This window comes from Drosophila takahashii, chromosome 3R (genome assembly GCF_030179915.1).
Source record: "Drosophila takahashii strain IR98-3 E-12201 chromosome 3R, DtakHiC1v2, whole genome shotgun sequence".
NCBI lineage: Eukaryota > Metazoa > Arthropoda > Insecta > Diptera > Drosophilidae > Drosophila > Drosophila takahashii.
The window spans coordinates 19,264,550-19,290,439 of NC_091681.1; the positions used below are offsets into that span (position 1 = coordinate 19,264,550).

General features: G+C 44.9%; 7 protein-coding genes across 11 annotated transcripts; 4 read left to right on the plus strand and 3 right to left on the minus strand.

Annotated features, from left to right (window-relative positions):
* Positions 1 to 12: 12 nt before the first annotated feature.
* LOC108064542 (membrane alanyl aminopeptidase) lies at positions 13 to 3,942 on the plus strand. The gene is made up of 5 exons (XM_017152120.3): positions 13 to 92; positions 455 to 1,148; positions 1,558 to 2,274; positions 2,337 to 3,458; positions 3,526 to 3,942. Exons 2-5 carry the CDS (start codon positions 460 to 462, stop codon positions 3,824 to 3,826), a joined length of 2,829 nt encoding a protein of 942 aa, XP_017007609.2. The 5' UTR covers positions 13 to 92; positions 455 to 459; the 3' UTR covers positions 3,827 to 3,942.
* A 1,229-nt stretch (positions 3,943 to 5,171) lies between these two features.
* LOC108064556 (aminopeptidase N) lies at positions 5,172 to 8,739 on the plus strand. Its single transcript, XM_017152141.3, has 6 exons — positions 5,172 to 5,820; positions 6,102 to 6,398; positions 6,485 to 6,671; positions 6,728 to 6,975; positions 7,037 to 8,158; positions 8,413 to 8,739. The coding sequence occupies exons 1-6, from the start codon at positions 5,198 to 5,200 to the stop codon at positions 8,708 to 8,710; spliced, it is 2,775 nt and encodes a 924-aa protein (XP_017007630.2). The 5' UTR covers positions 5,172 to 5,197; the 3' UTR covers positions 8,711 to 8,739.
* Positions 8,740 to 8,948: 209 nt separating this feature from the next.
* Burs (Cuticle-tanning hormone bursicon) lies at positions 8,949 to 9,675 on the plus strand. Its single transcript, XM_017152142.3, has 3 exons — positions 8,949 to 9,082; positions 9,148 to 9,272; positions 9,339 to 9,675. The coding sequence occupies exons 1-3, from the start codon at positions 8,953 to 8,955 to the stop codon at positions 9,603 to 9,605; spliced, it is 522 nt and encodes a 173-aa protein (XP_017007631.1). The 5' UTR covers positions 8,949 to 8,952; the 3' UTR covers positions 9,606 to 9,675.
* Positions 9,676 to 9,904: 229 nt separating this feature from the next.
* On the minus strand, positions 9,905 to 16,171 carry GABA-B-R2 (gamma-aminobutyric acid type B receptor subunit 2). 3 transcript variants are annotated; one of them, XM_017152109.3, is made up of 12 exons: positions 15,911 to 16,171; positions 14,898 to 15,379; positions 14,399 to 14,579; positions 14,124 to 14,342; positions 13,768 to 14,063; positions 13,342 to 13,705; positions 13,172 to 13,282; positions 12,882 to 13,106; positions 12,105 to 12,450; positions 11,937 to 12,039; positions 11,396 to 11,877; positions 9,905 to 10,648 (listed from the first exon to the last, which is right to left on the minus strand). In XM_017152109.3, exons 1-12 carry the CDS (start codon positions 16,157 to 16,159, stop codon positions 10,029 to 10,031), a joined length of 3,678 nt encoding a protein of 1,225 aa, XP_017007598.2. In that variant the 5' UTR covers positions 16,160 to 16,171; the 3' UTR covers positions 9,905 to 10,028. The 3 variants fall into 3 exon arrangements, with proteins under 3 accessions (XP_017007598.2, XP_017007597.2, XP_017007596.2); XM_017152108.3 differs by having other exon boundaries at positions 11,937 to 12,042; XM_017152107.3 differs by having other exon boundaries at positions 12,870 to 13,106.
* A 706-nt stretch (positions 16,172 to 16,877) lies between these two features.
* Positions 16,878 to 18,608, plus strand: LOC108064452 (cyclin-dependent kinase 20). The gene is made up of 5 exons (XM_017151980.3): positions 16,878 to 17,185; positions 17,240 to 17,624; positions 18,180 to 18,330; positions 18,393 to 18,516; positions 18,582 to 18,608. Exons 1-5 carry the CDS (start codon positions 16,985 to 16,987, stop codon positions 18,606 to 18,608), a joined length of 888 nt encoding a protein of 295 aa, XP_017007469.1. The 5' UTR covers positions 16,878 to 16,984.
* Positions 18,553 to 19,165, minus strand: Polr1H (RNA polymerase I subunit RpI12). Its single transcript, XM_017151978.3, has 3 exons — positions 19,009 to 19,165; positions 18,724 to 18,946; positions 18,553 to 18,666 (listed from the first exon to the last, which is right to left on the minus strand). The coding sequence occupies exons 1-3, from the start codon at positions 19,124 to 19,126 to the stop codon at positions 18,642 to 18,644; spliced, it is 366 nt and encodes a 121-aa protein (XP_017007467.1). The 5' UTR covers positions 19,127 to 19,165; the 3' UTR covers positions 18,553 to 18,641.
* A 370-nt stretch (positions 19,166 to 19,535) lies between these two features.
* Positions 19,536 to 25,606, minus strand: tsl (membrane-attack complex domain containing protein torso-like). Of its 3 annotated transcripts, none has more exons than XM_070217689.1 (3): positions 25,470 to 25,606; positions 21,561 to 21,792; positions 19,536 to 20,649 (listed from the first exon to the last, which is right to left on the minus strand). In XM_070217689.1, exons 2-3 carry the CDS (start codon positions 21,768 to 21,770, stop codon positions 19,798 to 19,800), a joined length of 1,062 nt encoding a protein of 353 aa, XP_070073790.1. In that variant the 5' UTR covers positions 21,771 to 21,792; positions 25,470 to 25,606; the 3' UTR covers positions 19,536 to 19,797. The 3 variants fall into 3 exon arrangements, with proteins under 3 accessions (XP_070073790.1, XP_017007465.1, XP_017007466.1); XM_017151976.3 differs by having other exon boundaries at positions 25,545 to 25,595; XM_017151977.3 differs by lacking the exon at positions 25,470 to 25,606 and adding an exon at positions 25,023 to 25,245.
* Positions 25,607 to 25,890: the final 284 nt, after the last annotated feature.

The following is a 25,890-nucleotide window of genomic DNA, read 5'->3' on the forward strand; positions in this document are numbered from 1 at the left end:
CAGGCGGCAGTTAGTTTTCGAATCGAATCGCGTGCCGAGTGGCGTGCGAAATACTAATTCTAGTCCCGGGTCCGCGATCGAACCCTTGCAAAGTGAGTTTTCAGTGGTTATATAAGTGTGGATTGTTCTGGTGAAATTGGTACTACAATTGCGCAGATCGAACAAAAATATCCTTAGGAATTTGAAAAATAAATTGACTTTGAATTACGTCCTTAAGCGTAATAGTTAAAAATAGTGAGATAATAAAAAAACTTACAATAATACTTATATTACTAAAAATGAATTTAAGATAAAATATAGTGCCATTAGTTTATATTAGAAGCCTGCTTAAGGAACAGTAAAAGATGTTGATATTACCATTTTGCTCTTTTTTCAAGATATAAATTCTTTTCTATTTTTTTCATATTTAAATTTTGTACTTAAAAATAATTTGTTCTTATATTTCAACCAATAGTAAACATGTTCGCCCTGCGAGTGGCTCTGCTCCTGGCAGCTTGCGTGTCCTTGGCTTCGGCAGGAACTCGGCAACTAGCTGTGGATGTCCAGCCGCCGGCAACCTTTGCCACCGAGCTGAAGGATTATCGTCTGGCCGATCACATCAAGCCCGTTAGCTACAACATCACCCTGAGGCCCTATTTGCTGGAAACCGATGGCAACAAGAGGTTCACCTTCGACGGCGAGGTTTGGATCGAAGTTCAGGCCAACCAGTCCACCAATGCCGTGCACCTGCACTCGAAAAATCTCACCTATTCGGTCAGCGAGTACTGGCTGAAGCCAGAACAAGGTGTGGCCAATCCGCTGCCCACTCAGTTTAATGCAGTTAACTCAACCAACGATGATACGGATATTGTCCAGCTGACGACGGCAGCCAACTTGGTTGCTAATACGCCATATATCCTCCATTTCGTGTACACTGGTCTGATGTTGGACGACATGCATGGCTTCTATCGCAGCTCCTATGTGGACGACAACAATGTCACCAAGTGGATCGGCTCCACCCAGTTCCAGACCAACCATGCCCGTCGTGCTTTTCCCAGCTTCGATGAGCCCCAGTTCAAGGCCACCTTCAATGTCACGCTGAAGCGCTACAGGACCTACAACTCGGCCAGTAACACCCGTCTGATCTCATCTACACCCAGCACTGAGGAGTAAGAAATTCTACGATATTTAATACAACAATTTGGATTTAGTTTTTGAAAATGTTAAGTTCTCAAAGTTTGACAAAAATAATCAGATTTCTTAATGTGATGTTACTTTAACGAATTACACAGACGATTAGGCAAGCATATTGTTCACAGTTTCGAATTGTTGACTGACAAATTTAACTAGAACTATGGCTCTAGTTAGAGGAATTCAGATAAGTAACTGAGTCACTGTATGTTTCCAAAAAAGCCATTTAACTCAATGACAAATGTTAGCATGGCATTTAGAAATCGGCTCTTAGTCAGCAAAATATTTATGTAGAATTTATATTAAATTCAAAAATTACTTAAATGATTTGTATTTTAAAAAGACATTATCTAATTCTCGTTATTTATTTTTTTCTCCCATTTTAAGAGGCTACTTCACCGATGTCTACAAGACCACTCCTAAAATGTCCACCTATCTGCTGGCCTTTATTATTTCCGAGTTTGTTGCCCGCAAGGACGACGACTTCGGCGTGTATGCCCGTCCCGAGTATTACGCACAGACCCAGTATCCCTACAACGTGGGTATCCAGATCCTGAAGGAGATGGGCACTTACCTGGACAAGGACTACTACAGCATGGGCAACGACAAGATGGACATGGCGGCCATTCCCGACTTCTCGGCCGGAGCCATGGAGAACTGGGGCCTGCTGACCTACAGGGAGCGCAGCCTTCTGGTGGACGATTCGGCGACCACTTTGGCCTCCCGCCAGGCCATCGCCGCCGTGGTGGCCCACGAACAGGCGCACATGTGGTTCGGCGATCTGGTCACCTGCCAGTGGTGGAGCTACACGTGGCTGAACGAGGGATTCGCCCGCTACTTCCAGTACTTCGGCACCGCCATGGTCGAGGACCAGTGGGAGCTGGAGAAGCAGTTTGTGGTCGATCAGGTGCAGTCCGTCATGGCCATGGACTCGACCAATGCCACCAATCCGCTGAGCGATGAGAACACCTACACTCCGGCCCACTTGAGCCGCATGTTCAACAGCATCTCGTACAACAAGGGAGCCACCTTCATCCGGATGATCAAGCACACCATGGGCGAGACGCAGTTCCAAGCGGCCCTGCAGGCGTACCTCAAGAAATAGTAAGTATTTGAGAGGGAAATTCAATTCCTAGAACCTTGAGTAAGGGAACCTTTTCTTATAGCGAGTATAAGCCCTCGCTGCCCGAATATCTGCTGGGAGAATGGCAGGCCAAGTGGCCCAATACCAGCTACAACTCCAGCTCTGAGGCCATTTTCAAGAGCTACACCGAGCAGGTGGGCTACCCGCTGATCACTGTCTCCGTCCACTCCAATTTGAGTTCGGTCACCTTTACCCAAAAACGATTCCTGCTGAAGGAAAACGACGGCTCCGATGCCACTCTGAGGTACACTGTGCCCATTTCCTATACCACCAGTGAGGCGATTAACTTTGCCAATGCCACGCCCAAGTTCATCCTCAATCCCGGCGTAACCACAACTGTGGGCTTCGCCTCGCCTTTCAAGTGGTTTATCGCCAATATCCAGGAGACTGGCTACTACCGTGTCAACTACAATGAGGACAACTGGCATGCCATTCACCAGGTGCTGAACACCGCCAACTGGGGAGGCATTCACGAGAACAACCGCGCCCAGATTGTCGACGATCTGTTCAATCTGGCCAGGGCCGGCGTGGTCACCTACAACCTGACTCTGGACGTGATCGAGTACCTGGAGACGGAGACCAACTACATTCCCTGGACGTCGGCCTTCAACGGCTTCAACTACCTGACCATCCGCCTGGGCAACGATACCGCCGACTTTAACACCTACATCCAAGCTCTGACCAACAAGGCCTACACTGAGCTGGGCTTCAATGAGACCACCAGTGACACTGCCCTGCAGATCTATCTGCGCACCAAGGTCCTCTCCTGGGCCTGTCGCTACGGCAGCTCCGACTGCATCAGCAAGGCCAAGGGCTACTTCGCATCGCTGACCACCGTGCCCAAGAACATTCGCGCCACCGTCTACTGTGTGGGTCTGCGCGAGGGTGGGGAGACCGAGTTCCAGGCGTTGTACAACAAGTTCAAGAACGAGACCGTGGCCACCGAGGAGACCCTGCTGCAGAACTCCTTCGGCTGCGTGAAGACCCAGGCTCTGATCGAGAAGGTCTTCGACCTGATCATCAGCGACGAGATCCGCCGGCAGGACAAGTCCTCCGTTCTGGCCACTCTCTACACGGAGAACAACGAGAACGTGAGCCCGGTGTTCGCCCTGGTGACCCAGAAATACGAGGCTCTGGCCGAGGCGTAAGTAGTCTACTATTTGCTACTCTTTACTTATTTGATTAATATATTTTTTTGATGTTCCTTGCAGCATGGGTGGTTACTCCGCAGTGGCCACTGTGATCTCCAACATCGCCGCCCGTTTCACCACCCAGCAGCAGTTGACCGACCTGGAGACCTTCAACAAGAACAACGGCGCCAAGTTCGGCACCTCGCAGGCCACCTTGACCGCCGCCGAGGCCACCGTGAAGGAGAATCTGGACTGGGCCGCCGCCAAGCTGGGCGTCTTCCGCAGCTATCTGGCCAACTATCGCAATGGCAGCGCCATGGTCAATGCCTTCAGTGCCCTCAGCCTTCTGCTGGTGGCTTTGGTCACCATGATGCGCAATTAGGCCTAGACACTCTCCATAGAGGGACAGGTGCAATCGAGGGTCACGAGCACCCCTAAACGCCTAAAGTATTTGTACGCTTAGAGCACCCAATAAAGTAACACCATTTTGTAGATAAACCGCCGTCGTATATTATTATTATTGCTGGTATTGCTGGCCAAATCGCTCATACACTAGGCTTAAATGGCCTCCCTGGCGACAAAGTTTACAATCTGATTAGCGCCATCGTGTGCGGATGATTCAGTTTGCAATCTTGAGGGGATTTCATTGAACTAAAGTGCCTGTGGCCTAATCAATCGATCATCGTAAAGCCATAAACTCGTATCAGGGGCATAAACTATTCGTCTTACTCAACGTTTTAGCAGGAATTGCGAACGATAAAATAGATTTTTCCATCCAATGTTTTATTGATGATTTATTGTATGGAATTGGCGCTAAATCGAAAGCAGTTGGATTAATAAATCAATAAAAGTTTGGCCCTAAGTGGAGCTATCTTTATAGGACTGTAAGCCGATCGCAAGATCGAAAATGTATAACTTTTTTAAGATTTAGCTGGATATTATTTTTAATTTGATGGTCCACTTATAAGAATTAGTTGGAATATCCATAAACTATAAATGGTTTCACAAAAGTATTGTGAGCATAATTTCCGGAAACTTAAATTCCCCTCCGATTTTTTCAAGTGTTTTTTCTTGTATTTAAAAATGTCTGAAATGACGTTTAAGCTGACATCACAAATTAACCGATTCGACTAATAAATTATTACCTCTGTTGTTAACTTATCGCAGATCCTTTATGACTTTTCCAAAAAATAATAGATCTGACCATTTTACGGTTGATTCATTTTTCGGGGAACATAATCGGAAATATAGTTCTTATCACATCTTATCGATTTTAGCAATAAAGTCCTTGTTGGACTTTCCACTTTATTGATGAATGGATGGAGTTGGGGATTTTTTAACTTCTGGTCTTTTAATAGTTAATCATAATGGGATGACTAATTGATTGATTAAATATTGATTAAAATTATAACTTTCATATTTTTTTTGAAACAGATCTCCTAATTTAGTTAGTATTATTAAAGCAATATTTTAAATATTCTAACATACTAAGCCATTAAACAAGAGTTTGTGGCCAATTAAAATTATAATTGACACATAATTTAGCAGGTTAATGAGTACCCGATCGCGTATTGATAAGAATATTTAAGTGAGAGAAGTGAGACATCTATTCGAACTGTTGTTGTTGTTGAACATTCCATAATCTAATCATCTGTGAACGACACCTGTTTGGCGGGGAACTTTTATTTGATATTGTGATTTCGGCGTTCTCGCAGAGTGAATTTTACTCCCCAGTTTTCAAGCTTCGGTCAGCATGAGCAGTTCGTCATCTCGGGTCTCGGGGCTTCTATATTTGCTACTGATCTGCGTCGTAAATGGCGCTGATTATCGGCTGGACGGAAGTGTCGTGCCTTCGTACTACAACCTAACCATCGGCGTTCTGAGAGACTCAGCCGAGCCCACTCGATTCGATGGCGAGGTGAGCATAACGCTGCGGGTGGTCGGTCCGTCGGAGGTGCCACAAATCATTCTGCACGCCGATACACTTGACATTTCGGAATGCTGGCTGCTCGATGCGGCCGGCGCTCAGGTGGAGGCCATCGATATCAGCCGGCTGATTTATGAGGCCGCCACCCAACAGGTGAAAGTTCCGCTGACGCAGGCGGTGCAACCAGGCAAAGATTATACGCTGGGGTTCAAGTACACCGGTCGCATACGGACGGACATGGCCGGCCTCTTCTCCGCCAGCTATGTGGAGCAGGTCACCAACGTGACCAAATGGATGGCCGTCACCCAGATGCAACGCATCAACGCCCGGCTCGTCCTGCCCTGCTTCGATGAGCCCGCCATGAAGGCCAAGTTTCAGCTGCAGATTGTCCGGCCCAACGGCTATCAGTCAATTGGCAATACGAAGCTCAGGGAAACCACAGCGATAAGGTATTTTTATATTTTGTATACCTTGTAGAGAAAAATACAATATAATTCACAAGCTTTTAGGTTTACTAAAGCCAACATTTTCTATTCATCCAAAAACCAATTAATGGTCTCTTAAATGTTAAAAATATTTGAAAATAATATTATATGATGCATGAAAACGTAATTTCTTTTTAAAATGGCTAGAAGTGGGAAAGCTCATACCTTGATTATAATTTTGAGCTAAAAAACATTTTTTTAATGATTATTATAAAGTTTTTAATACGATTTTTTCTCCTACTTAGCAATGAGCGCTTTGTGGATCACTTCGAGGAGACCCCAGTCATGTCCACATATCTGCTGGCTTTCATTGTGGCCAGTTATTCTGCCCGTGGAAATGTGAGCGACTTCGCTGTGCTGACTCGTCCGGAGTTCTACAACAACACGGAGTTCAGCTACCAAGTGGGTCAAAAGGTGTTGCCAGCCTACGGGAAATTGTTCCAGCTTCCATATGCTGAGCTGGGAAACGAGGTACTGCAATATGCAAGTTCTCCCAGGTTTCCACACAACGGCATGGAAAACTGGGGCCTCATCATCTACAGGTGAGGAATAATATTACATTTTAATTTAAAAGATGACATTAAAAAGAATCATTCCAACTGTATTTAATTTCATTGTGGACTTACAGCGATGACGTCCTGATCCAGGAAGCTGGTTACTCCGACGATTGGTCGGACAAGGAGTTCGCCATTCGAATCATCGCCCATGAGACCTCGCACATGTGGTTCGGGGACAGCGTGACCTTCTCCTGGTGGAGCTACTTCTGGCTAAACGAAGCCTTTGCCCGCTACTACGAGTACTTCATGGCACACCAGGTGGAAACGGGAACTTAGAACCTATAAATATGTGACTACAACTTGATCTCTTTAAGCTCTATCCCGAGTATCACCTGGATGAGCAGTTTGTGGTGCGACAAATGCAACTGATCTTTGCCACGGATGCCCGGAACAGCACTCAGCCCATGACGAGTCTGGAGTCGGAAATCCAAACGCCCTCCGAGATTGCCTACAAGTTCAGCGGGATTGCCTATGCCAAAGGTGCCTGCATCTTAAGGATGTGGCGAAATATCATGGGGGCACAAAACTTTGACAGGGCCATCCAGAATTATCTAAAGCAATAGTAAGTTGACATATAATATTGTAAATTTACAAAAGCCATCTTTAAATCCTCCTCTTTTTAGTCACTTGGCCAACACTGTACCCGAAAATTTATTTTACCACCTCAATGAGAACTGGCCCAAGACTCAGGAAGTGGATGTGGAGCAATTTTTCGACGATTACACTAAGCAGGTGGGCTATCCCCTGCTGATAGTAAGACTAATGGATGGAAAATTCCCACTAGTCACTATACTTCAGGAACGGTTCCTGCTGGACAGGCAGGATGGCAGCAGTATTGGATTGAAGTACACAGTGCCAATAACTTATACCACCAATCTGGCACCCGATTTCTATAACCTGACACCATCTACGTATATTCACAAGAACGCAAGCGTACAGGTCCTAAGTTTTGATGAACCTATTGATTGGATTTTGATCAACCTGAGACAGTCGAACTACCAGCGGGTTTATTATGATGCCACCTTGATGAAAGGTCTTCGAGTTGCTTTATCTGCATCGAATCACAGTGGAATACCTGTTGAGAATCGTGCTCAACTCATCGATGATCTCTTTAACTTTGCGCGCATTGCATATGTGGATTATGAATATGTCTTTGAATTCCTGGAATACCTGAGTAAGGAGGTGGACTACGTACCCTGGTATGCCGTATATGAAAACTTGGACGTGGTGGCAAAGCGATTGACGCCAGAACAGCTGCCCAACTTCCGCAAGTATCTCTCGGACATCACAAAGTCTGTGTTTGAGAAACTGGGAGTGGAATGGAGTGACCAGGATGGTCCGCTGGAGGTGGCCAATCGGAACAAGCTGGTCAAGTGGCTGTGCAGATACCGAGTCGACAGCTGCAGGAACAAGGTTAACGTCCATTTCGTAACATCCTCGGAACAACCATCGCCGGACTACAGGCAAACCTTCTATTGTGCAGCCAGCAGCAGCGATTTCAATTCATACACCACGGTGTGGGGTCGGTATTACCTAGAAACTCGTCCCAGCGAGAGGAAGTTGCTCTGGTCGGCAGCCAGCTGCACTACAGACTACGAAACCCATTACAAGAAGCTGATCATCTCGGGTTCGGAGACTGTGGAGCAAAAGAAAATTGGTATAGCCCGGATGTACGAGCAGAATCCTGAATTGGTCCAGCCCATTTTCGAAATGATAACCGAGAACATCGTGGTATTGGCTTACGAGTAAGTTGAACTTTACTTGCTGTATTTTTAAGAAAATTATGATGTTTATCTAATGGTATACCAACTGAAATTTATTATGTGACTTAGAGAAGTAGCAACCTAAAACATAAACCTTCTTAGTTAGTTTTAAGGTGGTGATAAAAACCATGTGAATTTTTCTTAATCTCTGTAAACCCCTCAATGCCTCAATTTCTTAGCCAATGGCATACTCAACTATATTCCTAATTTCTTTTAATCAATTTTATAAATTCTAGCTTCCAAAGTTGGCCGGATACGGCAGAGGTGATCAGCGATATGGCAGAGTACTTCACCACCCGGGAACAGCAGCAGTTGTACCAGGACTTCTATGACAGCAACCACCAGTTATTCGGCGAATCGGCGGCGGTCCTCTTTAAATCCTTGGAATCTGTGAGGAAAAACATAGACTGGGCTGAGATGTATCTTTCCGGTTTGGTGAAATATCTGGACAACAGAAATGCCGGCTCCTTCCAGGGACCCACTTCCATGATGGTGCTGTTGTTGGCAGTTGTTGGCCTGGCTCTGATTAGCTAATAAGTTGTGGGGAAATAAAGAGAGATTGCCGTGGTCATGCGCTGCGGGTGAAATGCCCTTTTCGTGTACGCAATTACTAGGCAAAAAGGTTTGGATGGCGCTTGCTTTATTAGGCCATTATTCACGCAGTCGAACAGCCATTATAGCCACGTCCTCTGGCCAAGTCGGTCTATAAAAGGCCCCCGGCTGCAAGTGGCGCTTTCCATTCCAGCCAAAGGGACACTCGCAGTCGGGCCGACGAGATGCTGCGCCACCTGCTCCGCCACGAGAACAACAAGGTCTTCGTCCTGATCCTGCTCTACTGCGTCCTGGTCAGCATCCTGAAACTCTGCACGGCCCAGGCGGATAGTTCAGTGGCCGCCAGCGATAATGGTAAGGGGTTTATATTTTTATTTAGGATTTTATAATGATTCTGAGGGCCCTTATTTCCGTTCCAGATATTACGCATCTCGGCGACGATTGCCAGGTGACCCCCGTCATTCATGTGCTCCAGTATCCCGGATGTGTGCCCAAGCCAATTCCCTCATTCGCCTGTGTGGGTCGCTGTGCCAGTTATATTCAGGTGGGTTTTCTGCCATTTGGAATTATAATAATAAAATATATGAACCTTTTAATTTGAAAATTGTAGGTATCGGGCAGTAAGATCTGGCAAATGGAACGCTCCTGCATGTGCTGCCAGGAATCTGGGGAACGGGAGGCAGCCGTCTCGCTCTTCTGTCCCAAAGTGAAGCCCGGCGAGCGGAAGTTCAAGAAGGTCCTGACCAAGGCTCCGCTGGAGTGCATGTGCCGGCCATGCACCTCAATCGAGGAGTCGGGCATCATACCGCAGGAAATAGCCGGCTACTCGGATGAAGGTCCCCTCAACAATCATTTCCGGCGTATCGCTCTGCAATAGATCCCCTTTCAGAATAACTTTCATTAACATTTGCACATTAAAATAAATTAAAATTGCCGTATCTGCTTGTACACAGTGAAATATGTGATTTTTAATTCAAATTCTTTTTTCTCGGGAGATTAAAAAACCTACTAGATTTTCCTTAGCCATTTTTCCATATTTTAACTCTGACTTAAGAATTTCTAAACTTTTTACACCTCCTGTAAAAATAAAACACAGCGAGGGTTATGATTAATTTAAATTGTAATTTATTTCTCAACTATCTCATGTCATTGCTACTAGTTCTCTAAATGTTGTGTGTGTCCTGCCCCACATAGTATGTAGATGCATGACGCGGAAAAACAAGGGTAATCTTTACACTGCAACTGGATCTAACAATAGGAGTTCGACTACATAATGCATATCCCTCGCCTATCACGCCGCCTACAAGTACTCGACGATATCGCATTTGATGGATATATTCGGACAGCTCTGGCCGACGGCACTGCGTCCCCGATAGTTGGGGCTCTTCTCGGTGAGGAGTTTCCGGAAGATGGGCAGGATGGCCGTCTCGCCCTCGAGCAGTTCCGTTTCGCTGCTGGCGCCGTAGATGCTGCTCTCCTGCTTGCCGCGCTGCCTGCTCCGCTGCTTGTCCGGCGCCACATTCGGCGAACTGTGGTGGTGGGCGGCATGCTGGATATTGGAGCTCCGGCTGACCTTGCGCGGCTGGACGCACGGCTGGCAGCTGGGCGGCGGATCCCGCTCCCGCTCGCTGTCCGTCTCGCTCTGGCACACGGTGCCCTTCTGCGGCTTCGGCCGGTGCTTGTTGCGGTTCTTCTCGGAGACGGACCGCTGGATGGGCGAGGTGGTGTTGGGGTCGTAGGGCATCCCGTGGCCGCCGTGGTGCTCCGCACAGCGCTGCGGACTGGCGTAGTTGCGCGGCGACTGGCGTTGCTTGGCGTGCGACAGCGTGTGCGTGTCCCAGAGGTCGCTCTGCGACACCACGAAGTTGGACTTCAGAGCGGCACCCATGCTGGTGCGGCGATGGTCCGAGGCAGTGGGAGCTGTTGGAGAAATTAAAGATTTTATTCAAAGATAGAAATCGATATAAAATATAGTTTTTAGAAACTAGTTGAGTCGATATAGCAATATCCGTTTGTCAGCCGTCCGTCTGTCCGTCCGTCCGTATAAACGCTGAGATCTCGAAAACTATAAAAGCTACAAAGTTAGGATTAACCGTGAAGACGTATTTTATACTTTGGTACATTGTTTGGCCAAGTAATAGCAAAATATTACTAAGACAATGGTCCAATTTTTAGCAAAAACACAATTCCAAATTCTACCAAAAGAATGCTGTATTTTGCTCGAAACAATGTAAATATTATTCCAAATATGGAGTGTTATACCTCGATAAGCTCGTATTTAGATTCCCAATCGATTGGCACTTAAAATAGAACATTTTAATTTTTGATTTTTTTTTGCAAAATATCTGATGGTACCCCTTATAAAAAATGTTAAAATTGAAAAAAAAAAATATTTTTTTTAATTGGCTGCAAAGGGACGGGAATAATAATATTAGATTAGCTGTTCAAAACAGTACTTATTTTTGAAATGGTGCCATTTTTGACAAATTTAGAGCCAAAAAAACAGTGCGAAAAACTCATATTTTGGCCAAAAATAAGATCCTCATTTTCGAGATTTATCAAAGGGAGCATTGTGGCTCCCCTTTGATACCTATATATATTTTGAAATGGATAACTACCAAATTATAGTTATTACTTTAGTGATTGCAACACCATATTTTGACTTACTCTTGATCACAGCCGGCGTGCTGGGCTTCGAGTGGGGACACATGTTGCTCAGCTCCGACTGCGAAGTGGAGATGTTGGTGGAGGAGTTCCGGTGCGAGCTGCTGTACTTTGGCCGGGCGGTGGGCGTCTGGCTGCCGCTGTCGTAGTGCCGCGAGGCGGTGGACTGTCGCCGCTCCCGCATGCTGGAGCAGTCGCCGGTGCTCCGCTTGCCCGCCGTGCTGGTGATGCTCCCGATATTGTCGTCTGTCTGGGCGGACACCGAGTTCCTCTTCTCCAGATGGCGATGGTGTTGCTGCTGGTGATGCTGCTGCTGCTGCTGCTGTTGCATTTGCTGGTGTTGCTGCTGCTGCTGCTGTTGGTGTTGCTGCTGCATCTGCTGATGTTGCTGCAGATGCTGCTGCAACTGCTGCTGGATGGGCTGCATCATGGTGGGCGCAGGGGCGTGCGAGTGGTGCTCCACAATGGATTGCTTTTTCTTTTTGCTATTAAGGAAATAATGATATTTGAATAACATAAACAACATTAAATAGAACAGCCTTACGGAGGAAGCGATGGTGCCATCACTGTGGACTGCACGGACACAAAGGAGTTGTCCATTTCCACATGGGTCGAGGTCACACTGTCCACGGACGTCATCTCGGTAACTTCTATGACAAAGGGTTTGCAATGCATGAACATATCCGCAAAGTCCTCCCCACTAGCCACTCACCTGTGGTGCTGGGCATCTCCCGACGCACTGGTGGAGCCGACAGCCTGACAATATCATCGCTCAGAATGGGCTCCAGCTCACTGCCCACATTGGAGCCACCCGAGCAGGTCACCCCATCGATCCACTTGCGAGCCTCGGGTCCCAGCTTCCGGATCAGAGCCTGCAGCTCGTTCTCCTTCTCCATCAGAGCCTTTCGGAAGCGGCAGTTCGTGTTCTTCACATCCCGCAAGCGCTGCTCCAGTTCGCAGACCGAGGAGTCCCGGCGTCCATTCTTGGACATGGGTCTCAGGGTGGCCCTCACCCGTTTGTCCACGACACCTTGGGGATTCCTCTTCAGCTCCACCAACTGCAAAGCGATTCGCATGAATGTTAAACGACGATAATACTACAGGGATAATACATTCAGGAAGGATCTACTCTACGGACAGTGAGTATAGGACAGTTTATCCCAACAGCAAGGACATAGAACCTGTCTATAACCTTGCTGCTGCTCGGATTGGGTTCTACATAGCTCAAGTTTATAGTTAGTCTGTAGTGTTATATAGCATTTGAGGATCTGTTTTGAAATTTCGAGTACATGTTGTTTCTGTATCATGGTGTATCAGCGCTAGACGAAAGATCAGCCCAGTTGGCGGTGAGATTCGATCGGTGGGAATGCTCTAACTAAAACCGATCGCCAAATCACCGCCTCAAACAACATTCATAGTTCGACAACGAGTATATATGTAACATATAACAGCTACAAAAACTACAAAACTTCCTTACTACCAGTCTTACTTTCGGTACGAACACCAAACACAAAGTGGCTGTCGTACAAAAAATGATAAAAAACGAGAGTAAGACAAAAACTAAATCCTTGCGGTCCGATAGCACCAGGGATATAGCCGCTCCGGCCAGACAGGTGATGAACACATTGTAAACGGAGAAGCCAATGTGCTTGGAGTCGTTCAATGCGGGTATCGAAACATGTCGAGTTTCCCAGGCCAAAAAGGCGCCAAAGACCTGTGGGATTAAATTAAATCAATTAAATATAATATAATATGAGCAACTATTAACTATTAACTCACCAAAAGCAGGCCTTTGTATGCATAGATAATGCTCACAAATATGGTCATGTGCTCCGATTGGCAGTATTCGTTCTCTGGGATCACCAATACATCATCGATGTTCTCGTGATGCTGTGGAAATGAATAATTTTAAATACTTAAACACAAATATTTCAAATCAATCCACTCACCAGAGGCTCCAATTGTTTGGTCTCGCGATAGAAGGGATCTGCAATCTGCCAGGTAGTTATGATGGCAATATCGATGAACAGCAGCACGCCCACAACCATGAACAACTGATAGTCCTTGATCACCTTCTTGTTGAGCTTAAGATCGGTAAATATGGAGTGCACCCGCCAAGTCTTCGAGAACATGGCTCCGAAACTGAGACTGAACCCAGCCATCAGGATCCAGGCTCGAGCTGTGCAAATGTAGGGAAAAGCTGCCACACTGCTCAAGGTGGTGTCCAGTCCCAGGAAAATGATGCTCAGATAGGTCATCATACAGCCCACGATTATCAGGTTGTTCAGATGGGGACTGGACATCTTTATGTACCTGAAAATAGAAATATGTATTTTAATAAAAGGAAGGTAAATCAAAATATCTAATCAACCCACCTTTGATTGCGATACTTGATGTTGAAGGCCAGGAAAACCGTTGCAATGATCACACCAATAACCGAGGCACTAGCCGATACAATATATATGGTCGGGTTGACCTGACTGTGTTCTATGTAGATCAGAGTTCGATCCTTGGGCGGCGTTTTTCCCACCCATTTCACTGGTTTTCCCAGGCTCAAATCGAGGTGCGACTTTTGGGAATGGTACTCCCCGATCTTCTCCATTTGACCCAACTGGAACTGGTTGATCAGGATGTTGGCCTTGCGTTCGTTGTTGTAGAAACGCACAGGACCCTGCGGGAAATTTACGAATAAAATCTACACTTGAGAAAAAATCTGCACAGTTTCTCTTACCGTCACACCCTCAAAGGAGGTATTGCGCAGAGCCTCAAGGAAGACACTCTCCCAGTCCTTGACACGATAATCGAAATGTGTTAGCAGATCCTCGCGCTTTTCGGCCACATACTGAATGGCCAGAGCAGCAGCCCAAATTCCATCGTAGGTGTAGCCATGAAAGCGGGAATATTCGGTGCCGCGCAGTCTGTCATATTCAACCAGATACTCATCGGCAGTCTACAAAAATTATAGATAGACCAAATAAGATATTTTCTGTAAATGTAGATACTTACTATGCCGGCCACTGTGATATCGCCACTGGTGGACAAGGGCAGCAGATCCACTAGAATGGCTCCCTCCAAGGCGGTGGCTATCTCCTCCACACTGCACTCGCTGTCCTGTGTGACGTTCCACCAATCAGTGGAGTATGTGGCCATGATCAGCCACTGGTAGGCCCTACCATACATATCCAATCTGGAAGAATAAATGTTAATAATTATAAATATTTTTAAAACAGTGGTTATGGGGGGTTTAGGACAGAATTCATAATGATGTACAAAAGAATTTCAGCCTTTAAACTTCACCCAAAAAAAAATCTGTGTGAAACGTATATCGATTTTACATTATTTAAGATACATTTTAAATTGAAATGTTGCCAGATAAATTTGAAATGGTCAAATAGAGTATTTCATGTAAAAACAATATGGGTTTTGCATGACCTGAAATTTACATGGCCATGTGGCTTTTTTTTGTGTTTCTTAATAATATTCTCTTAAACATATTGGTACCCACTTGTAAGCTTCGCAGAAGGCCTTTCGAGCAAAGTGCTCGTTGAAGTTGCCCAGTATGATCCTCACGTCCTTCTCGCGGAGTTTCTTTAGCGATTCGGCCACATCGTTGACGAAGCTCTGCGTCTCCACGACCTCCACCTCCATGGTGTCCAGATCTGCGACCATGTGATTGTGGGGAAGCGAGTAGCGCGGCTCGTTCTGGTAGACAGTGCCCACCCGGGTCCAATTGAACTCCTTGAGCAAGGCCAATCGCGGTGCATTGAAGGCGTTCTCCGACGGCACCACCCGGAAGAAATTGGGGAAGGCGTCCTTGGTGAACATGGGATGGGTGTCCGCGTAGCTCAGTTGTGTGAGGTGCCAGTGCTTGCTGGCCTTTGCAATGGGATCGGTGACGTGGGTGCAGGCTGCCCCGAAGAGCATTACCTTGTTCGGACCCGAGTGCATCATATCGAAGAAGGACTTTACGCCCACGGCAGCATTGCACTGGAAAAATGAAGGAAATTAGATTGTATTATTAAATGTAAGGGACATTAGGCAGCCAGATCTAAAAAAGATATGTTTAAGAAATAAATATCATTTTCCACACTTAAAAAATGAATGAGGATTCCCTCTCCTGTTTTTTAAAATGCTAAAAAAAGCAAAATTAATCTTAAAGATATTAAATATATATGACATTTGGAAGAATTAGGACAATTTCTAATCCGCACACACAAAAAAAAGCATGCTCCCGTAAAATTGATATTGCCATGTAAATATCAGGTCTTGCAAAACCCATATCGTTTTAACATGAAACACTCAAATTTACCTGGCCACATATCAAATTAAAATTGATCTTAAATAATGTAAAATTGATCTACGTTTCATATCGATTTTTTTGGGTGCACTTCAAATTTAAAGTAGGTTTAAACTCACAATTAATATAATTTAAATTTAAATGAGGACTAGAAAGCAATCCTTATTGTATTAAAATCGTACTTATCATTATTACTTCCCAAAATGATAACCTTCACTCACCTGAGTGTCGTTCCACCACATGTGCAGCCTGTAGTTGGCCAGGATCTTTCCATGCTCGTTAACATGGCCCAGAGCAAGCTTAACACTCGGCATAACTCCCCGTCCCGTGTAGGAGTTCTCCACGCCATCGCCATAGGGGAAGAATCCCGCTATATAGACGTCCGATCTCTTGGCCGTCCTGCCCCGGGCGGTGCTCCAAAGGAGCAGGAACAGCAGACTGGCGAAGGGAATCCAACTTGGCCGGAACATGTTGACCGTGTGGGCTGCAAAACGAGTCTAAATGTGAACGGGGCTTACATATATCGTATCGAGGACGTGAACTTGGAGCTAAGTTGTGGGTGGTGGGTGGTGGTTTCAGGTGGGCCAAAGCTGCCAAGGCTGCCGAGGCAAGGCTGCGCCCAGTGGGCGTGTATTTTAGGGCTTCCACCTGCAATTGCGAGGGCTCGCATGCAATTTCACAGGACAGGTGGGGCAAGGCGAAGGCCAGGCCAGCGAAATTGCTTCAAATTGCTGCAGCCATGCGGGCACGTTTCGCAATTATAAAGCAATTTGATGATTAAAAGGAGCCCTGCATTATTTAGTATCCTCGTTAACGCGAAGGAGGAGTTTTGAATTGTATACTTTCTTAGCCTTTGCACTCGTTGAAAACTTCTTTTCGAAAACAGAGTAAAACATACCAGCTTTGTTAGTCCTGGATCTGAATTTTATTTCACTATTGATATCATTTTCCACACTGATTTCAATTCAACTCTCGGCCAACGAAGAACTTTTGCAGTGCGAGGGTCCGAAAAATTATGTATCCCCCTGACTTGACACTTGGCTGACAGGAGGAATTCGAGGAAGGAAGTGCGCATGTCCCTAAACCGAAAGCTGTGACAGCTCCGCCTTGGCCTAGGCTTTCCAACCCCCGTAGTTCCCCCGGCACCGCGTCGTTTGTAAACATCCTGCAACAGGTGGACCCATCAGCTGGTCCTCCGGCATTTGTTATGACCGTTACCATGGACTACAGGGGGGTATAAAAAATATGAAAAGCACCTCGGACAATTACCAAATTGAAAATTGTCAGTACTGAAAATGGAGGACTATGCCCCAAGTCGCTATAAAATGCTCGAGAAAATCGGCGAAGGTGTCCATGGCTGCGTGTTTAAGGCCATCGACTTGCAGCGCAACAAGGAGGTGGCCATCAAAAAGGTGGCCCTGAAGAACAAATTCGGGAATATTGCTTTGAACACGTTGAGGGAAATCAAAACCCTGCAGCTCTGCAAGTCGGAATATGTGAGTTAAGCTTAAGGTAGTCATATAACCCCTTAGTAACCCGTTTAATTGCAGATCCTGGGCATCATTGACATCTATCCCGACCTGACTGGTCTATCTTTGGTGCTGGAATACCAGCCAGATACCCTGTACAACCGACTCAAGAGCGAGGTGAATCCCCTGAGCCGCCAGCAGGTGCGAAAGTTCGCCCACCAAATGTTCAAGGGCATTGCCTATCTCCACGACGCCGGTCTGATGCACCGGGACATCAAGCCGGCCAACCTGCTGATTAGCGAGGCGGATATGCTCAAGATCGCCGACTTCGGACTGGCCCGTCTGTACTTCCCCGAAGAGGAGTCGCGTCTTTACTCGCCCCAGGTGTCCACGCGCTGGTATCGAGCTCCCGAGATTCTCTGGGGCAGCCAGAAGTACGGAACTGGAGTGGACATGTGGGCAGCAGGTATGTAGATCCTAGGACTTATATGTAGGCTCTGCATAGATCTCACAAGATAAAACAAGAAAGAACGCTATAGTCGGGTTGGAGTCCCGACTATCTAAAACACGTCACTCAGCTAAAGGGAGTGCGAGGTAGATGGATATATAACATTAATGAATTGTCCGCTATATATTAAATTTCTTTAACATATCGATAGGTATAAATATACACAACAAAATGGCACTTATATTTCTCGGAAATCTTTAAAGGTGTGGGCGCCAGACACCTTTTAAAATCGTTAGTGGGCGATTGTGGGCGTTAGAGGGGGCGTGGCGATCGGCTTAAATAAACTTGCGCTGCGTAGGAAGCCAAAGAACATGTGTGGGAAATTTCAACCTTCTAGCTTTTGTAGTTACCGAGATCTCATCGTTCATACGGACATGGCTATATCGACTCGGCTAGTGACCCTGATCAAGAATATATATACTTTATAGGGTCGGAAACGCTTCTTTCTCCATTATACATACGAGTAACGGGTATAAAAATAATATAATTAATATTAATGATATCCCACAACAGGCTGCGTGGTGGCGGAGATGCTGAGAGGAGTGCCTCTGTTTGCAGGAACCACCGACATCGAGCAATTGGCCATTATCATCCGGACGCTGGGCAGTCCACGTTTGAATCAGTGGCCGGAACTGACCTCCCTGCCGGATTACAGCAAGATACGGTGAGTAGCAACCTATGACATGATTACAGGATATATAATTTTCCACATTCCTATGTCTATAGCTTTCCCAACTCCGTGGGCATTCACTGGGACAACTTATTTCCCAGCTGCACACATGCGGTGGAAATCAATCTGGTCTCAAATCTAGTGGTCTACAATCCCAAAAACCGACTTAAGGCCAGCGAGGTGGGTTTCGCTTTCCAAATCGATACTATATAGTAATTACAAATTGAATATTCTATATTTTGCAGGCCGTTGAACATGATTACTTTCACTAGTTATAAGACTATTTACACAGGTATTGTTAGCATCTAGGAGTTTTCCGATTCTTTGAATCTGTAAAGCGAAAGTATAGGGTTAATTCAGGAAGTAGAGGAACTTAGGGATACCTACTTGCACTTGAGGCAGGTGAAGAACACCGTCTGTCCCTCGTCCGCCGATCGAAGTTGCAGGGTGGCGTAGGACATCTTGTCGTGGTTGCACTTGGGACACTTCCTCTCCACCACGGGACCATCCGCCTCCGAGGATTCCGATTCCCTTTTGGTCCTGTTGAACACCTTGCTGGGATCATAGGTGTTGAAATGGATGGTGAACTCCGACTTCTCACCGCTATAAACTAGTTATAAAATCGAAAAATATATGAAAACCCGCTGAGAAATGAGTAAATTCTGGTCTTACCATCTGGCTGAAACTCCTGCTTGCAGTTGTAGCAAATCACGTTGCCCTTGACTTGCAGCTCGGGCAGAATGGAGCCACAGGAGGGGCAGAATCCCGGGCAATTGGTAAAAGTATCCATGAGTATTCAAATAAATCCGACAAATCCAAAATACAAAAGCCGCACGTGCTGATTTGGGTATTTCAGTATGACCGTAACTAAACCGCTAAAATATACCTAAGGCAACTGGAAAAATACTAAAATAAAGTATAAATGGTGGGAAACTTTGATAGCCCAGGTTGAAATCTTCGATGAAACGGGTATAACCGGTCAGTACTTAACCCGTTATTTTTATTAAATTCAAATTTACATTTGAATTAATGATGGATAAGAAGATATGACTGAAAGCCCAGTAATTGCAACACAATTTAGTTCACAAATTTGGTGAAACGGGTGTAATTTAATTTAGTTTTTTAACAGATTTATGGAGCATACTTTAAATGCCCGATACCTAAGTAATTGGAATATAATAAATAATAAAAACACCACCTTTTCGACTTTGATCATTATTATTAAGGTATAAAAAACTAGTACATCAGTAAGGCGATCTTACGTTCTAGTCAGCTGAAATGCAAGTCAGATGTGTACTCTGGTTCAATTAAACTACCTAAAACTATCACAGGCAGAACATTAACTACGCACTAGAGGTCCAACTACAACTAAGCATCTAGGAACTATGGATCCTTGGCTGCCAGAATATCGCACATAATATAAACGAAATGGAATACCCCACTTCAGAGAGAGATATCCTCCTATCGGCTGGAGAGACTTTGCGGCATGTTGAGCTCCCAGAGCTTCATGTTGTTGTCGAGGACCTCGTGGTACCAGCTCTCCTTTTCCGGCTCCCCCCGGAAGAGGGGCTTCAGCGACCTGAGGTCCAGCTGCAGGATGGCATCGTTGCCCAGCAGCGCGTCCAGCGATCGCAGGAGCGTACTATTCCCGTGCAGCTTCAGCAGGGTCACGTACTTCACCACATAGTACTCGTACTGCAGCTTCCGGTTGGCCCAACGTTCCACCGTCGCATTGGCGCTGGCCGATCGAATGCGGCCGAGATGCGCGGCGAACCAGGGTGCAAAGTAGTTGTAGAGATCCAGCTTCGAGAGGCCATTCAGGCCCTTGCTCTTGATTCGCTCCTTGATCATGCTGTAGTTCTTGCGGCTGTACACAAACACCTGGTACAGCGAATTGCCGGTGGTGTACGAGTTCACATAGTGCGTGCCCACCGTTTCCATAAATCGAACTGCGGACGTTATATTCCCGATTTCCACCTGATCCATGCGATACCTAACATCCGGTTCCAGGGGCTGCTGCTCCGGGATCTCGGCCTTCAGGCGACCCGTCTCCCTGAATCGCACCACCCTCACCAAAACGTACGAGTAATCGCCTTGGATGAAGGACGTATTGATGCCCAGCTTCTTGGCCGCATTGTCCGGAAACCATCCGCCCGAGAACGCCTCCCACGGCTTGTCCATGTGCTCGATGGAGAAGTCCCGGAAATATGCTTGAAACAACTGCCTCCGGTTCTCGCAGAACTCCATGTGAAAGTCCCCGTGAAAGATGCCCGGCGTGGTGTCCTCATGGCTCTCCTCCAAGCCACTCAGGTTCTAAAAGGATACAAGATTTGTTACTAAATGGAAGTAGTACGGAGTTATCCCTTTTCATGTCCCATTTTAAATTTCTTTCTCTCTTATTATATAATTATTTATCTAAAAAGTTTATAAGCGGCACTTTTTGTCACTCACATTTAATTGAGGTGGTAAAACATTAAATTTTTAGTGGGTCCATTCCATTACCAAATTTAGCGGAAGTATAAAAAAGTGGTTTTTAATAATAACCAATTTAGCTCAACCAACAAAATGTTTTTATCTACTTTACATGTACAAAAATGTTAATGCGTACTTTGGACAAAGGTTAATACGATTTATAATAGTTATACCCGTTACTCGTAGAGTAAAAGGGTATATTGTATTCGTGCAAAAGTATGTAACAGGTAGAAGGAAGCGTTTCCGACCCCATAAAGTATATATATTCTTGATCAGGATCACTAGCCGAGTCGATCTAGCCATGTCCGTCTGTCCGTCTGTCCGTCTGTCTGTCTGTCCGTCTGTCCGTATGAACGCTGAGATCTCGGAAACTATAAAAGCTAGAAGATTGACATTTTGCATGCAGATTCTAGGAGTTCCTACGCAGCGCAAGTTTGTTTCAAAAGGGTGCCACGCCCCCTCTAACGCCCACAATCGCATATATACGATTTTAAAAATTTCAATATTTTGGAAAAGTAAAAATGCAGTTTTATTGTGTTTATCAATACCTATCGAAATGTAGAAGAAATTTTTTAAATCGGACCATTCGTTAAAAAGTTACGGCGGATCAAAGTTTTTCTCCATCTCTTTCGCACTCCCTTTAGCTGAGTAACGGGTATCTGATAGTCGGGGCACCCGACTATAGCGTTCTCTCTTGTTTTCTGCTTGGTTTTGCCCTATTTAACCCTTATATTAAGTAATTTAATAATTACCCTGTAGATATTCCTGGTGGGCTCCTTAAACACCCAACGCTCCGGCTCCACGTTGTCATTGAGCGGTATCACCCGCATGGAGATACTCAGGTAGCCATAGCGCAAGAATATATTGATGGCCTTGCCGATCCGAAGCTGGGACTCGCGATGACCTCCATCCGCCAGGAGCGCCAGGGTCAGCAGCCAGAAAAGGACAGGCCACGACCTCATCGCTCAGCATTCAAGGCAATAACTATTGGGGATAATTAAAGTAAAATATGGGATAAGTATAAAAATTCCTAATATTAGTCAAATGGGAGTACTACTTTTGGTTTCCAATATATTTCAATGAAGAAATTAGCAGATCCTGATATTAGATTATTATGATATTATTCAATAAATTCTTTCTCCTTTGATAATTATCCACTGCCAAGAAGACAGATATATTCTATAATAATTACTTGAAATTACTGCTTAAATAGCTCTTAATAGCAGTGTATAAATCAAGTGCCTACCAACAGTTCCATCTTTAAATCATTTTGCTAACCGATATCATTAGTCATTCTGACAGAAACCGGAAAGTTTTTCACCTGCAACCTCTATTGTTTGTTTATATTTTAAAGCCACTGCTTGGAGCAGTTGCTACACAGAGGGGGGTTAAATATATGGCCATAATTGCAGGGCCGCCGTGTTTGTTTTCCACTCTATAAACGGGCGATAATTCAAGCGCGCTCTAATTGGCCATGAACCTTCAGTGGCGCTGAACTTGAACCGACCGAGTCGAGTTGAATTGAGTTAAGAGTTAACAACTCGGGTTCCGCAGAGGTAGAGGCCACCAGCTGGCGATGAGCCGAAGCTCTGCTCCGATCAGCTTAAGTGGATGCAATTAGCCGCTGGCTTTCTGGCCTGGCCGTAAAAACGGCTACAAAGTAAAGCAGCCATCGAAATTGGTTTGGCTCTTGCTGTCGCTTTGACTTGCAAATTATTTCCTAAAAACATTTTGCATGCCTCGTAACCGTTTTCTTGTTGGCCCACTACCTTTCGAGACCGGTTATGCCGTTCGCCAATATTTCTGGCCACCGAGATTATTATTATGGCCGGCAAGGAAGCCAAAGTAATTGGCCCGAGCCTGAGCCACACACATTCTAACAGCATGGCAACTTTTAATTCGAGCCGTTATCAGAAAGAGCGACGTGTTTTTGAGGGGCCACAAAACGCAGAGGTTAGCCGGGTGTTAGCCACGTTCGTGAGTCACACCTGTCGCCCCGCAGCGAAGCAGTCAAGCGCAACGCCAGACAAACAGCCATGATGACAATCAAATTGTTAACAATTTACGTGAACCATAAAATCTAGGCGTCGCTAAACTTGTCCACCAGTAGCAGCAAAAACGAAATAAAAAACGAAAAAAGCAGCAGGAAGAATGACTGAATGAAAATGGCCAGTAATGGAACTAGCCCTGAATGGAACAAAGGGAAGATCTGCATTATGTTTAATACATATGATGATGGGCAATTCCAGGAAATACTTATTTGCACAATTTATAAACACAAATATAGATGCTGCAATCAGTAAGTCGTCTGATTAACTCAGGAAACTTGGCCCCCAAGATGAACCCCACGATTGAAATACCTCTATCTATAGATTCAAACATTGTTTCTGGTGTTCTTGTGTAGAATCCGATTTCGAGGGTTGTCAACTTCTAGCAAACATCTAATGCCCTAATGAGCTTAGTTCTCCATCGCAAGACAATTGCCAAACTGGAGCTCAAAGTCCCGCTTGAAAGGCATGTGTTATGTGACTTAATGATAGTTAGTTTTGGCGGTGGGGGTATTTACAATAGCGGACGCATAACCTTGTGCAAAAGACCCACAAAAAAGCCGCGAACCGGAGTTCGAGATGAAGAAGACGAATTAAATCAAAAATTCAATGCGCGCACTCGGACTCTAAAGCAAAGGCAACTAAAAATCAACTCGTTCAACTGTGACTCCCTCTGCACTGAGAAAAATAGCGCGGTAAATAGATAAGAGCTAAATAGATCGAAAGAACCGGGAAATTACAATAAGAACAAGGATATTCTTGATACTAGAATTATCTCTATTAATTAAAACAACTTGATGATATAAGAACTGAACAGATCAATTATTATAATAATCTCGTTAAGATTTTTTTTTGTATTTTGAATTAGGATAATTAGGATAATTAGCAATTAAATTTTATTTTCATATTCTGACTGTTCTAATATCGAAAAAAGTCTATAACTGTAAATCTTAAAAATCTCAAAAAAATTCTGCCAATAAAAATTTCGTTAGGATTTTTTTTGTATTTTTAATTAGGATAAATATTTGCAATTAAATTTTATTTCCATATTCTGACAATTCTAATATAGAAAAAAGCATATGGGCACTTCCAAAAAAAAGTCCACCAAGCCAAAAACCTTAAAACTTGAATAAAACATATTTCCATATGATTTTGCCCCGATATTAGTTTCTAATTAGTTGGATACTGAGCTTAACTACAAATTTGGAGTATAGTTTGATTATTTTTATGACAAACTCCACCAATATACACAAAAATCAGTTTTTGGCTATTTTTTTGTATTTTTTTGGACCTGACTTCTGTTGTTAATTTATCCTATAGGAATGCTAATATGTGACATTTTTCTGTACTGAATGCTTCATTCACATGCTAAACTATTAAGTTAAAAGCAAAACATCCAGCAATTGAGAGATAGAGGTAAAGAAATTCGCTTTACAAAACCGTCGGAAAAAATGTCCCGAGCGACATGTCCCGAGCGAATGTGGTTGAAAATGCATAAAAAAAAATCGGCAAAGAATTTTTGAGTAAAACCAAAAGCATTTCACAGCGACATGTTTGAACAACATTCTAAAAAAAATCGCATTAAAATATTCCATCAGAATTCGCTAATTTTAGGTGTTGTATGAACTTTCCCGAAATCCACTTCTATTTTTGTCCCGAGCGAATACGGCATTTTTTTACCGATATCTTAAAAACTAAAAGTGGTACAAAATCAAGATTTTTACCAAAAATAGAGCTTGGGAAGAGTGAAAAGAAAAGCCCATAATTAAAATTAAAATCCATTGTTTTACAATTTTTTTTCAACTTTAAATGTGTGCAAATGTCCCGAGCGACATTTTGGAAGTGCCCATATAACTTTATATCACAAAAATCTCTGAAAAAATTAGCTTATTTCTCTCAGTGCTTGAAACCGTGGTAGACTGGAGCCCAGTCAATTGGAGATTCTTTATGCGCATTTCATGCGCTCTTTTGTGGTCGTGGTCTGGAGCAGAGGCAAAGTAAACCCCGGACGAAGGGCACACTCGCGGGGCATAAGGTCTGCAGTTTATATCGCGCTTAATTTTATGCTTGCTCCCCGTGTGCGTTGTTTCCTTGAGCGGTGTTAAACAAAAGTTGTCTGGCTGCGAGGTGCTGCTGCTGCTTGTTGCGTTGTTTTGTATTATTTACCTGCACGAGAACCCGAACTCGAATGCGGATTGGAATTGACGTAACCACCAAGCAGAAGCGGCTTTTTGGGCAGAAGCTCAAGATACTTTTTTACGATACTTTTTACGGGGCTAATTCTACATGCGAGCTCTATCGATAGAGTGGTTAGCCACTGGTTAGCCTTATCGCCAAGATACCGGGGGCCATTGCACAAGGTTGGCTAGCTGGCTGGCTTTAGCATCGTTCGAGTTTTACGGTTTGTGGGTCAGAGGTCGTCGATTGCTCGCCTGTTGGCGCCCCCGAGTGATAAGAGGTTCTATATATAGATTGCTCGGGATCTTGGGATCGTATTACGTTTGTGCGGATTTCAACAGCACAGCACACACAGCTCACACACAGGCAGTGGCAGTCAAGTACTCTGAATAAGTAAACACTAAACACTAAAACACACTAAAACTCAAAACTCACACCGAACGACGACGGCGAGCGACGACGACGTGCCTTCAATTGCAATTTAAAGCCGGAATTTGCGGCAGCACTTACACTCCAAACGCGAGCACAGGCACAACTTCCAGGGCGCAGACTCGAAACCAAACTGAAACTGGCTACCAAAACTCGATCGCCGGAGAGAACAAGCCGATCCGATCAGCCAGCAGCAGCAGCAGCAATAAGTGTTGCGCCACGACAGCAACATGTTGCTGCGGTGCTGAATAAATGTTGCAGCGACAGCAGCAGCAGCAACAGTTGCAGTTCAATGACTGGCGGCCAGCAGAAGTTCTACTCCTCCAACGGTAATGGCCAATGCTAATGGCCTGGCACAAATATCTATTGTTGACATCTGCCGCTTTGGGGGAACAGCTTTTCCGCTTATTAATATTTCCAAGCACGT